We start from the raw sequence: 13,928 nt of genomic DNA on the forward strand, positions 1-13,928 counted from the left end.
GTGTCCTTGCCCAGTAAGGCAGGCATCATCTGGCTGCAGTTTCTTGTTTTCTCAAATTTTATTTTAGGTTTACAGGGTACGTGCAGGTTTGTTGCATGGGTAAATTGTGTGTTGCTGAGGTTTGGTGTATGAACCGTCACATCACCCAGGTAGTGAGCATAGTGCCCAATAGGTGGTTTTTCAACTCTTTTCCCCCCTCCCATCCTCCCCATCTGGTAGTCCCTCTCTAGCAGTCCCCCATGTCTATTGTTCCATCACTGATCATTAGAGAAATGCAAGTCAAAACCACAAGGAGATCCTATCTCACACCAGTCAGAAAGGCTATTATTAAAAAGTCAAAAAATAAAAGATGTTTGTGAGATTGTAGAAAAAGCGAACATTTATACACTGTTGGTGGGAATGTAAATTAGTTCAGCCACTGTGGAAAGCAGTGTGGGGATTTCTCAAAGAACTTAAAGAGAACTACTATTCAGCCTGGCTGTAGCTCTGCAGTGAGGCCATGGCTGCTGTCTGGCCACCCTCTCCACCACCTTCTCTGTCTCCATTTCCAGTTCCCTCTCTCCCTGTTCCCTCTTCATGCCTTCAGAAAGAGTGACAGTTCTACTGTCTACAGTTTTTAAGAAGTCCTGATGGAAATAAAAACTATCCAGGTTTTATTTTGTAAAGTAGACTTTAGAAATTACTAACAGATAATAATGTCAATTCTCAAAGAATTCTGATCATGGATTATCCAAAAGATTATGTGTAAGCCCTTGAAGAAAAAGAAAATTGCTGGAAACCATGTCGATACAGTCACGATCAACGAGCCATGTCAATATAAAGTCATTTTCTTTTAATGATGAAATTATTAGGCTAATAAATTACCAAGACACCCCAGACAGACATGTTGCAACTGACTTAAGGGCCCAAACAAATAAATAGGTGTTAGGTGATACCTTCCTATGCCATGGTAATCTTTCTGCACTAACGACTTGGATGAAAATATAAAAGATACTCTCATCTTTTGGTGACTGATGAAGTTGAGAGAAAAAAATGATACTTTGCAAATTAAAGTATCAGAATTTGATATTAAAAAAACACCTTGAGAATAGGAACAGCTCCGGTCTACAGCTCCCAGCGTGAGCGATGCAGAAGACAGCTGATTTCTGCATTTCCATCTAAAGTACGGGTTCATCTCACCAGGGAGTGCCAGACAGTGGGCGCAGGACAGCGGGTGCAGCGCACCATGGGCAAGTCGAAGCAGGGCAAGGCATTGCCTCACTCGGGAAGTGCAAGGGGTCAGGGAGTTCCCTTTCCTAGTCAAAGAAAGGGGTGACAGATGGCACCTGGAAAATCGGGTCACTCCCACCCTAATACTGCGCTTTTCCGACGGGCTTAAAAAACAGCACACTGGGAGATTATATCCAGCATCTGACTCGGAGGGTCCTATGTCCACGGAGTCTTGCTGATTGCTAGCACAGCAGTCTGAGATTAAACCGCAAGGCGGCAGCCAGGCTGGGGGAGGGGCGCCCACCATTGCCCAGGCTTGATTAGGTAAACAAAGCAGCCAGGAAGCTCAAACTGGGTGGAGCCCACCACAGCTCAAGGAGGCCTGCCTGCCTCTGTAGGCTCCACCTCCGGGGCAGGGCACAGACAAACAAAAAGACAGCAGTAACCTCTGCAGACTTAAATGTCCCTGTCTGACAGCTCTGAAGAGAGTAGTGGTTCTCCCAGCAAACAGCTGGAGATCTGAGAACAAGCACACTGCCTCCTCAAGTGGGTCCCTGACAGCTGAGCAGCCTAACTGGGAGGCACCCCCCCAGTAGGGGCAGACTGACACCACACATAGCCGGGTACTCCTCTGAGACAAAACTTCCAGAGGAACGATCAGGCAGCAGCATTCGCGTTTCATGAAAAATCCGCTGTTCTGCAGCCACCCCTGCTGACACCCAGGAAAACAGGGTCTGGAGTGGACCTCTAGCAAACTCCAACACACCTGCAGCTGAGGGTCCTGTCTGGTAGAAGGAAAACTAACAAACAGAAAGGACATCCACACCAAAAACCCATCTGTACATCACCATCATCAAAGACCAAAAGTAGACAAAACCACAAAGATGGGGAAAAAACAGAGCAGAAAAACTGGAAACTCTAAAAACCAGAGTGCCTCTCCTCCTCCAAAGGAATGCAGTTCCTCACCAGCAATGGAACAAAGCTGGACGGAGAATGACTTTGACGAGTTGAGAGAAGAAGGCTTCAGATAATCAAACTACTCCGAGCTACAGAAGGAAATTCAAGCCAAAGGCAAAGAAGTTAAAAACTTTGAAAAAGAATTAGACCAATGTATAACTAGAATAACCAATACAGAGAAGTGCTTAAAGGAGCTGATGGAGCTGAAAGCCAAGGCTTGAGAACTACGTGAGGAATGCAGAAGCCTCAGGAGCCGATGCAATCAACTGGAAGAAAGGGTATCAGCGATGGAAGATGAAATGAATGAAATGAAGCGAGAAGGGAAGTTTAGAGAAAAAAGAATAAAAAGAAACGAACAAAGCCACCAAGAAATATGGGACTATGTGAAAAGACCAAACCTACGTCTGATTGGTGTACCTGAAAGTGACGGGGAGAATGGAACCAAGTTGGAAAACACTCTGCAGGATATTATCCAGGAGAACTTCCCCAATCTAGCAAGGCAGGCCAACATTCAGATTCAGGAAATACAGAGAATGCCACAAAGATACTCCTCGAGAAGAGCAACTCCAAGACACATAATTGTCAGATTCACCAAAGTTGAAATGAAGGAAAAAATGTTAAGAGCAGCCAGATAGAAAGGTCGGGTTACCCACAAAGGGAAGCCCATCAGACTAACAGTGGATCTCTCAGCAGAAACTCTACAAGCCAGAAGAGAGTGAGGGCCAATATTCAACATTCTTAAAGAAAAGAATTTTCAACCCAGAATTTCATATCCAGCCAAACTAAGCTTCATAAGTGAAGGGGAAATAAAATACTTTACAGACAAGCAAATGCTGAGAGACTTTGTCACCACCAGGCCTGCCCTAACAGAGCTCCTGAAGGAAGCACAAAACATGGAAAGGAACAACTGGTACCAGCCACTGCAAAATCATGCCAAATTGTAAAGACCATCGAGGCTAGGAAGAAACTGCATCAACTAACGAGCAAAATAACGAACTATCATCATAATGACAGGATCAAATTCACACATAACAATATTAACTTTAAATGTAAATGGACTAAATGCTTCAGTTAAAAGACACAGACCGGCAAATTGGATAAAGAGTCAAGACCCATCAGTGTGCAGTATTCAGGAAACACCTCTCACGTGCAGAGACACACATAGGTTCAAAATAAAAGGATGGACGGAGATCTACCAAGCAAATGGAAAACAAAAAAAGGCAGGGGTTGCAATCCTAGTCTCTGATAAAACAAACTTTAAACCAACAAAGATCAAAAGAGACAAGGCCATTACATAATGGTAAAGGGATCAATTCAACAAGAAGAGCTAACTATCCTAAATATATATGCACCCAATACAGCAGCACCCAGATTCATAAAGCAAGTCCTGAGTGACCTACAAAGAGACTTAGACTCCCACACAATAATAATGGGAGACTTTAACACCCCACTGTCAACATTAGACAGATCAACGAGACAGCAAGTTAACAAGGATACCCAGGAATTGAACTCAGCTCTGCACCAAGCAGACCTAATAGACATCTACAGAACTCTCCACCCCCAAATCAACAGAATATACATTTTTTTCAGCACCATACCACACCTATTCCAAAATTGACCACATAGTTGGAAGTAAAGCTCTCCCCAGCAAATGTAAAAGAACAGAAATTATAACAAACTGTCTTTCAGACCACGGTGCAATCAAACTAGAGCTCAGGATTAAGAAACTCACTCAAAACCACTCAACTACATGGAAACTGAACAACCTGCTCCTGAAGGACTACTGGGTACATAATGAAATGAAGGCGGAAATAAAGATGTTCTTTGAAACCAACGAGAACAAAGACACAACATACCAGAATCTCTGGGACACATTCAAAGCAGTGTGTAGAGGGAAATTTATAGCACTAAATGCCCAGAAGAGAAAGCAAGAAAGATCCAAAATTGACACCCTAACATCACAATTAAAAGAACTAGAAAAGCAAGAGCACACACATTCAAAAGCTAGCAGAAGGCTAGAAATAACTAAAATCAGAGCAGAACTGAAGGAAATAGAGGCACAAAAAACCCTTCAAAAAATCAATGAATCCAGGAGCTGGTTTTTTGAAAAGATCAACAAAATTGATAGACCGCTAGCAAGACTAATAAAGAAGAAAAGAGAGAAGAATCAAATAGATGCAATAAAAAATGATAAAGGGGATATCACCACCAATCCCACAGAAATACAAACTACCATCAGAGAATACTACAAACACCTCTATGCAAATAAACTAGAAAATCTAGAAGAACTGGATAAATTCCTGGACACATACACCCTCCCAAGACTAAACCAGGAAGAAGTTGAATCTCTGAATAGACCAATAACAGGCTCTGAAATTGTGGCAATAATCAATAGCTTACCAACCAAAAAGAGTCCAGGACCAGATGGATTCACAGCCGAATTCTACCAGAGGTACAAGGAGGAACTGGTACCATTCCTTCTGAAACTATTCCAATCAATAGAAAAAGAGGGAATCCTCCCTAACTCATTTTATGAGGCCAGCATCATCCTGATACCAAAGCCGGGCAGAGACACAACCAAAAAAGAGAATTTTAGACCAATATCCATGATGAACATTGATGCAAAAATCCTCAATAAAATACTGGCAAACCGAATCCAGCAGCACATCAAAAAGCTTATTCACCATGATCAAGTGGGCTTCATCCCTGGGATGCAAGGCTGGTTCAACATATGCAAATCAATAAATGTAATCCAGCATATAAACAGAACCAAAGACAAAAACCACATGATTATCTCAATAGATGCAGAAAACGCCTTTGACAAAATTCAACAATGCTTCATGCTAAAAACTCTCAATTAATTAGGTATTGATGAGACGTATCTCAAAATAATAAGAGCTATCTGTGACAAACCCACAGCCAATATCATACTGAATGAGCAAAAACCAGAAGCATTCTCTTTGAAAACTGGCACAAGACAGGGATGCCCTCTTTCACCACTCCTATTCAACATAGTGTTGGAAGTTCTGGCCAGAGCAATTAAGCAGGAGAAGGAAATAAAGGGTATCTAATTAGGAAAAGAGGAAGTCAAATTGTCCCTGTTTGCAGATGACATGATTGTATATCTAGAAAACCCCACTGTCTCAGCCCAAAATCTCCTTAAGCTGATAAGCAACTTCAGCAAAGTCTCAGGATACAAAATCAATGTACAAAAATCACAAGCATTCTTATACACCAATAACAGACAAACAGAGAGCCAAATCATGAGTGAACTCCCATTCACAATTTCTTCGAAGAGAATAAAATACCTAGGAATCCAAGTTATAAGGGATGTGAAGGACCTCTTCAAGGAGAACTACAAACCACTGCTCAATGAAATAAAAGAGGATACAAACAAATGGAAGAACATTCCATGCTCATGGGTTGGAAGAATCAATAGCGTGAAAATGGCCATACTGCCCAAGGTAATTTATAGATTCCATGCCATCCCCATCAAGCTATCAATGACTTTCTTCACACAATTGGAAAAAACTACTTTAAAGTTCATATGGAACCAAAAAAGAGCCTGCATCGCCAAGTCAATTCTAACCCAAAAGAACAAAGCTGGAGGCATCACTCTACCTGACTTCAAACTATACTACAAGGCTACAGTAACCAAAACAGCATGGTACTGGTACCAAAACAGAGATATAGATCAATGGAACAGAACAGAGCCCTCAGAAATAATGCCACATATCTACAACTATCTGATCTTTGACAAACCTGACAAAAACAAGCAATGGGGAAAGGATTCCCTATTTAATAAATGGTGCTGGGAAAACTGGCTAGCCATATGGAGAAAGCTGAAACTGGATCCCTTCCTTACACCTTATACAAAAATTAGTTCAAGATGGATTAAAGACTTACATGTTAGACCTAAAACCATAAAAACCCTAGAAGAAAACCTAGGCAATACCATTCAGGACATAGACATGGGCAAGGACTTCATGTCTATAACACCAAAAGCAATGGCAACAAAAGCCAAAATTGACAAATGGGATCTAATTACACTAAAGAGCTTCTGCACAGCAAAAGAAACTACCATCAGAGTGAACAGGCAACCTAGAAAATGGGAGAAAATTTTCACAACCTACTCATCTGACAAAGGGCTGATATCCAGAATCTACAATAAACTCAAACAAATTTACAAGAAAAAAACAAACAACCCCATCAAAAAGTGGGCAAAGGACATGAATAGACACTTCTCAAAAGAAGACATTTATGCAGCCAAAAAACACATGAAAAAAGGCTCATCATCACTGGCCATCAGAGAAATGCAAATCAAAACCACGATGAGATACCATCTCACACCAGTTAGAATGGCCATCCTTAAAAAGTAAGGAAACAACAGGTGCTGGAGAGGATGTGGAGAAATAGGAACACTTTTACACTGTTGGTGGGACTGTAAACTAGTTCAACCATTGTGGAAGTCAGTGTGGCAATTCCTCAGAGATCTAGAACTAGAAATACCATTTGACCCAGCCATCCCATTACTGGGTATATACCCAAAGGACTATAAATCATGCTGCTATAAAGACACATGCTCTTGTATGTTTATTGCAGCACTATTCACAATAGCAAAGACTTGGAACCAACCCAAATGTCCAACGACGATAGACTGGATTAAGAAAATGTGGCACATATACACCATGGAATACTATGCAGCCATAAAAAAAATGATGAGTTCATGTCCTTTGTATGGACGTGGATGAAACTGGAAATCATCATTCTCAGTAAACTATCGCAAGATCAAAAAACCAAACACCGCATGTTCTCACTCATAGGTGGGAATTGAACAATGAGAACACATGGACACAGGAAGGGGAACATCACACTCCGGGGACTGTTGTGGGGTGGGGGTAGCGGGGAGGGATAGCATTAGGAGATACACCTAATGCTAAATGACGAGTTAATGGGTGCAACACACCAACATGGCACATAGATACATATGTAACAGACCTGCACATTGTGCACATGTACCCTAAAACTTAAAGTACAGTAATAAAATAAAAATAAATAAATAAATAAAATAATAAAAAAATAAAAAACACCTTGAAAGAATATCCAATTAACCAAAACAGCATGGTACTGGCACAAAAACAGACATATAGACCTATGGAACTAATAGAAAATAGAGTCCAGAAATGAGGCCGTAAACCTATAACTATCTGATCTTTGACAAACCTGACAAAAACAAGCAATAGGGAAAGGATTCCCTATTCAATAAATGGTGCTGAGATAATTGGCTAGCCATGTGCAGAAGATTGAAACTGAGCTTCTTCCTTATGCTATACAAAAATCAACTCAAGATGGGTTAAAGGTTTAAATGTAAAACCCAAAACTGTAAAAACCCTGGCAGACAACCTAGGTAATACTATTCGGGACATAGGAATGGGCCAAGACTTCATGATGAAGATGCCAGAAGCAATCTCAAGAAAAGCAAAAACTGAAAAATGGGACCTAATTAAACTAAAAAGCTTACGCACAGCAAAGGAAACTATCAATGGGCAAACAGACAATCTACATAATGGGAGGTTTTGCAAACTATGCATCTGACAAAGGTCTAATATCCAGTATCTATAAAGAACTTGAAAAAATTTACAAGAAAAAAACAAACAACCTCATTAAAAAGTGGGCAAAGGACATGAACAGACACTTTTCAGAAGAAAACATACATGCGGCCAACAAGCATATGAAAAAAATCTCAATATCATTAGAGACATGCAAATCAAAACCACAATGAGATACCATCTCACACCAATTAGCATAATTATTACTAAAAAGTCAAAAAAGTAACCGATTCTGATGAGGTTGCAGAGAAAAGGGAACATTTATACACTCCTGGTGAGAATGTAAATTAGTTCAACCATTGTAGAAACCAGTGCAGCAATTCCTCAAAGAACTAAAAAGAGAACTACCATTTGACCCATTACTGGGTATATACCCAAAGGAATATAAATCATTCTGCCATAAAGATACCTGCACATGTATGTTCATTGCAGCACTATTCACAATAGCAAAGACATGAAACCAACCTAAATGCCCATCAAGGGCAAACTGGATAAAGAAAATGTGGTACATATACACCATGGAATACTATGCAGCCATAAAAAGAACAAGGTCATGTCCTTTGGAGGGACATGGATGGACCTGGAGGCCATTATCGTCAGCAAACGAATACAGGAAGAGAAAACCAAATACCACAAATTCTCACGTATAAGTTGGAGCTAAATAATGAGAACACATGGATACAAAGAGGGGAACAAAGCATACTGGGGCCTATTTGAGGATGGAGGTTGGAAGGAGGGAGAGAATCAGAAAAAAAAACTATTGGATACTAGGCTTAATACCTGGGTGATGAAATAGTCTGTACTACAAACCCCCTGACACTAGTTTGCCTATATAACAAACCAGCACATGCACCCCAAGCCTAAAATAAAAGTTTAATTTTTAAAAATGAAAAGGAAAAAATATTTTGCCAAAACTAGCAAGAAGCATTTTTGCAGAGATCAATGCCAATTGGGGAATTAAGGTTTAAAAATATTTACATAAGTGCAAGTAGAAGAAGAGGAAACCCATCGGCAAGCAGTAATTTTCTTCGAACTATTAATTTATAATAAATTGAAGCAATAACATCATGTAATGGAAGAATAACACAGTTCAAGTTCAAAGACCTGGGTTTGATTTCAGGCCCTCTCCCAGCTGTGACTTCCACAGCACCACATTCATCTGTGAAAGAAGAGAAATGCCCTGCTCAGAGGGAATTAAATGAGACACAAGTGCCCTTAGCACAATATTCATTTCTCAGAATTCCTAATGAGCAAATAAGGTAATGTGGCTTTCATAAACCTAAGAAACGCTAGCTGACTTAATGGAAGTAGAGTAGCTGGAATTTCACTTTATTTTAGTGAATGTTTAATGAGAACCTACCACATTTACTGAGAATACTCTGGTAAGACAACAAATCAAAGAAAGGAAAACTCCTACTCTAAGAGCACCAGAGAATGAGATGGTGGTGGATGGGTGTGTGCACTTCATTCTGTGAATCCTGGATTACAAGGACCGTAAACCCCAATCTCATGATGTAGTGACAGAGCCAGACAAGCAGTCTAGGGCCTAGGAAGGACTCTCTCTAGAATGAGACACTGCACATGACAGATGGTGTCTTCCAGGAAACTTCAGGCCAAACTTCTCATGATCCCAGAAACCCATAACTCTAGTCACACATTAATTATTTTTTGTCTTCAGAGAAAGAAAAAAAAAAAGAATGAGTAGGTTTTGACCAGTGTCTGCTCTGAAATGAGTTTCACCAAGAACTATCTGTTGGAGCTTTCCAGGAAACAAACTTCATGTATTAAAACAAATGGAATGTGTAATGTTTCTAAACTCCTAAGAGGAATCTCTCCCTCTCCATAAATTATGCCCAGCAGCTCTGTTAATGACGCAACCGACAGAACCAGCTCCCAGGACCTGCCCCAAGTGAGATAAGGAAATTTGACCAGATTCACCAAACTCAATCATTTCTGCTCAAAAGCAACAGAAAAAAAAAAGTCAGAATACCTTTCCATTTGAAGGAGCCTCCCAGAAGAGATCGGAACTTACAGGGAACGCCCTCTCCCTTCCTCAAGATTTATGGGGCGGGGAGAACGAATCCACTGAGGATTGTGAAAAAATATTCATCTTCCAAGCAAAAGTCCTCTGAACTCTGCCCAATTGTTTATCACAGAAAATAAAGGGGCAGAGGGCCAACTTTTGATTGCTTTCTCAATCTATTTGGGTCCTGACACTTTGACCTCATTGCTAATTTTAAAAGAATAAAAATTTGGCCCAACACAAAGAAGGAAGTCATTGTTGATTTGAACATGTGCCTAAAACATAGGAACACAGCCTGAAGTGGATGGGTGCTTCACAGGGCAGGTGGACAGGATCCAAGCCCAGGACAGAAGGCTGAGCTAGATGGGCTCCAGTGTCCAGCAAGCCCCTGTGATTTGTGGTTTTAATTGGATGATGCTGATATTAGAGAATCGAGCTCTGCAAGAAAAAGAAAATTCCCATGGGTGGGTGCCCATGGCAGGTTCTCTGCAGCCAGGGAAGAGGGCAGGAAAGAAAAATGAGATGGTATCCATGCATCTGCTGCCTTTGCCTCCTGCTCACTCCTGTCTCTGGTCTTTTGACAGGAATGTCCCCAGCTCTGTGACTCTCACATAGCTCTTTATATGCACATCATCATTCCAGTCTGACGTCCATCTTCACTGATTCAAGGAGGTTTCCAGGGACCACCTGTCCTCATTGTTGTGTTCTATTTGCATCATAGAACTTTCTGGTCTCTTAACACTGACCTTAGTTTGTTTGCATATTTACTGTGTCATCCCTCATAGACCAATGGCTCCCTTGAAGCACGGGCTTTGAGCCCAAGTTTTTGAGACCATGCCTGTCATGCAGAAACATCCTAAGTGAATAAAGGAAGAAATGAATGAATGAAGATTTCTGCAATTTTTCCAGGGCTTTAGCACCACTGAAGAGTATTCCCTGCAGGCCACCAACAGCCTGGACTAAGAATCTGATGTGATTATTTGCAAACTGACTAAAGCTATGGAAAGAAGCCCAGGAAGAAAGATAAGAAAAGGATACGAGAAATAATATGGTGCTGCTGAAAACCTGACAATCTAGAAAAAACAAGTATCCAAAGTGTCACCTCCTAGCCTAACGTGAATTCCTTGCCTAGGATCTGCAGATACGCGTGCATTTATGGATATACTTAACCATCAAAGCAAATAATCTCATTACTTATTTGAAATGCAAGAATGCAACTTTTTAAATACTCCTCCCAATTACTTAACTGTCCAGCTGTTTAGGCAATCATAATGATTCATACTGACAAAGAGGTAGAGAAAGATACACAGAGTGCAAAAAAAGCACTGCAGAACCATCTACACAAGACAATATCACATTATCACAGGAGCCTTCTCGGTGCACAGCCCTCCCATGATAGAACAGCAGTGACACCCAGTGGCCACTTGTTTCATCAGTCAGTGGTCATCAAAAATAGTTGAGCCCAAACCCAAAAAGTACCATAAAACTGAATTTGAAAGGAACCCCAGAAGTTAGCTAATCTGACCCTGGTCTTAAAACATTCCCAGGTAGCTACTCCAATTACTCCAGCCACTGCTTCTTTCCCCTGTTACTCGTTTCAATAACTAAAGATTTTAAACCAAAAATCTTCATCGTTTCTCTACATGGCATCATGCGAGGTAGGGAAGAGACAATTTCAGCACTGCACCCTACTTTCCTTGGCTCTTGCATGTTTAATAAGCTGAAATTGACATTTTTCCTTGAAGATAAATACTAAGTGCCTTATTATAAGTAACTTCGTGACACTGTCATTTGAATTTTGGTCTCCCAGCTTCTAATCTCTTTTTAATTTAGATTAATTCTTCATTAGTCCACCCGTCAAGCTTGCAATAAGCCCCAAATAACCAGAATTGACATGAAATTAAACGTGTGCTGGGGTCCAGTTGATGGTCAATTGCAACGTTCACTTATGAGTCAGCTCCACGGTTACTACTTCTGGAAGGTTCCCTGTACAGGAAGGTAAAACCCCAACTAGAAGTGCTGAAAGCTGTCTCAGAAAATCTCCTGCTAAGAATCCAGGTGATATCTGCTGTGGACAACATGAGATGTCCCCGTTCTCCTTTTCCACACATAAACCATACCCCACGTGGCCCATATGTGTTACTCATCCCTTGGTTTGTTGCAATAGCTCTGTGATTGTTTTCTCACATTTTTCAGCGTGGAGATGACACAGGCTGCCATTACTCATTTGCTTTCACAGCAATTCACTACGGTAGCACAGAGTCAGACTGTGCCCAGTCACTGTCCACTCAGAGGAAGTCATAGTTGATTCTTAGATATTTTTGGCTGTTTTTTGGTTTTGGGTATTTTAAGAATTTTGCAACAGCTGTTGAACCAAGCAGAGACCCTTCCAAGGTGTCTTGCATCAGGGCTGGAAATCAACAGAATAAATAATCACCAACTTTGTTCTAACTCCAAATAAAGAAAATATTATGGAATTAAAAACCCTAAGATTTTGGCATGGGACAATGACACCCTTTGGTTCCTTGCTTGTTCTCGTTTCCTTTCTGCCTCCAATTATATCATTCGTGCAGCAACCCACTCCACTAGCCAAAGGAGTGGAAAGGAAGAAGGAAGAAAGGACAACACAGTGCCAGTAACCTCAGGCTAAGGCTCCTTCCATGAGCAAAACAGACAGACAATAAGCAGCACCACACCTTGGAGTGGGAAATATTTGCTTCTAGAATGCTGTGGATAGTCTCATTCGAGATGTGGATGGAAGAGCGAAGCTCCTCAGTCAACTTGGTGATATTCTTTATCAAATCTTTTACTTTTACATCTGCAAAGTAAGGAAAATAAGAAAATATCATAATAAAGGTTTAGATCATTACGGACTGCAAAAACAAAATTTGATATTACAACCTGGCTAGGATAGTTTCTTTCATGCCATTCCACCCATAAATCACTAAATAAAGTCATATCTTCCTCCCCTAGGAGTAACTTAAATAATTTAGATGACAATAAACCAAAATGCCAGCTTCTGTGGTATTTTCCGGTTACTGGTCTACTCTCTCTAAGCCTGTATGTTTTAAGAACATTTACTTTAGAAAGAGCTTCTTCTGGCCAGGTGTGGTGGCTGACACCTATAATCCCAGCACTTTGGGAGGCCAAGGTGGGCAGATCACAAGGTCAAGAATTGGAGACCAGCCTGACCAATATGGCAAAACCCTGTCTCTACTAAAAATACAAAAACATAGCCAGGCATGATGGCACATGCCTGTAATCCCAGCTACTCAGGAGGCTGAGGCAAGAGAATCACTTGAACCCAGGAGGCGGAGGTTGCAGTGAGCCGAGATCACGCCACTGCACTCCAGCCTGTGTGACAGAGCGAGACTTAAAAAAAAAGAAAAAAAGAAAAGAAAGAGCTTCTTCTTAGGGAGCAGTGACCAAGTGCTGTAGGAAACTCACTTGTATACATGCATCTACTCATCTCACTTTTTTAACGAGAGAGGGATCATTCAAGTATTTGCCAGAATTCTTCAGACATGGCATGTTGATGCTACAAGAAGCTTCATGAGTTGATAGAGTGAACAGCCAAGGAAACAGAGACACACAGACATCAACTGCTTGTCCAAGGAGGCAAAGCCAGAGCAAAATCCAGACCACAGAAGTTTCTCTTTGTTCCTCTGCTTCAATGTCGTACCCTAGGATTTCAGGACTTTCTTTATAAATGCCAAATACATCAGACCAGCCAAGTTCTAAATGATTATGTATCACAAATAGCATAAATTTTCTGTTGTATGTTTTAATAATATATTTGCATGAGAAACTAAATAACTAAATTTAATTTTTAATCAAGCAAACTTGGAAAACCACATACTTACCCTCAGTTACTGTGAAATTGCTGAGAAAAGTCATGATGGGATTCCCTGATGACCAAGTTTCCTCGAGGCTTTTGGCCAACCTAAAATGGCAGAAAATTAAAGCTAAATTAGGCAAGATAAAACATCAGAAACAATGTTGGAATGAATAATACTGCCTCAGCTCCCAGGAGATGGGCTGGATAACAAGATCACATTTCCATAAAGTTCCTCCAACAATTAGACCCACATGTCTCCCGACACCATCTGTATGTGAATATCCATTAATAC

The 13,928-nt window shown here is 40.8% G+C and overlaps 1 protein-coding gene across 1 annotated transcript in view; it reads right to left on the reverse strand.

Moving 5' to 3' along the window:
• ABCA13 (ATP binding cassette subfamily A member 13) overlaps positions 1 to 13,928 on the reverse strand; it is a 509,835-nt gene that overhangs the window by 365,151 nt on the left and 130,756 nt on the right. The window contains exons 22-23 of the mRNA XM_032758123.2: positions 13,662 to 13,741; positions 12,495 to 12,616 (exon numbers count right to left, since the gene is read on the reverse strand). Of these exons, the coding sequence (XP_032614014.1) occupies positions 12,495 to 12,616; positions 13,662 to 13,741 (202 nt within the window). The remainder of the gene's footprint in view (positions 1 to 12,494; positions 12,617 to 13,661; positions 13,742 to 13,928) is intronic.

This window comes from Hylobates moloch, unplaced genomic scaffold (assembly GCF_009828535.3).
Source record: "Hylobates moloch isolate HMO894 unplaced genomic scaffold, HMol_V3 SCAFFOLD_1, whole genome shotgun sequence".
NCBI lineage: Eukaryota > Metazoa > Chordata > Mammalia > Primates > Hylobatidae > Hylobates > Hylobates moloch.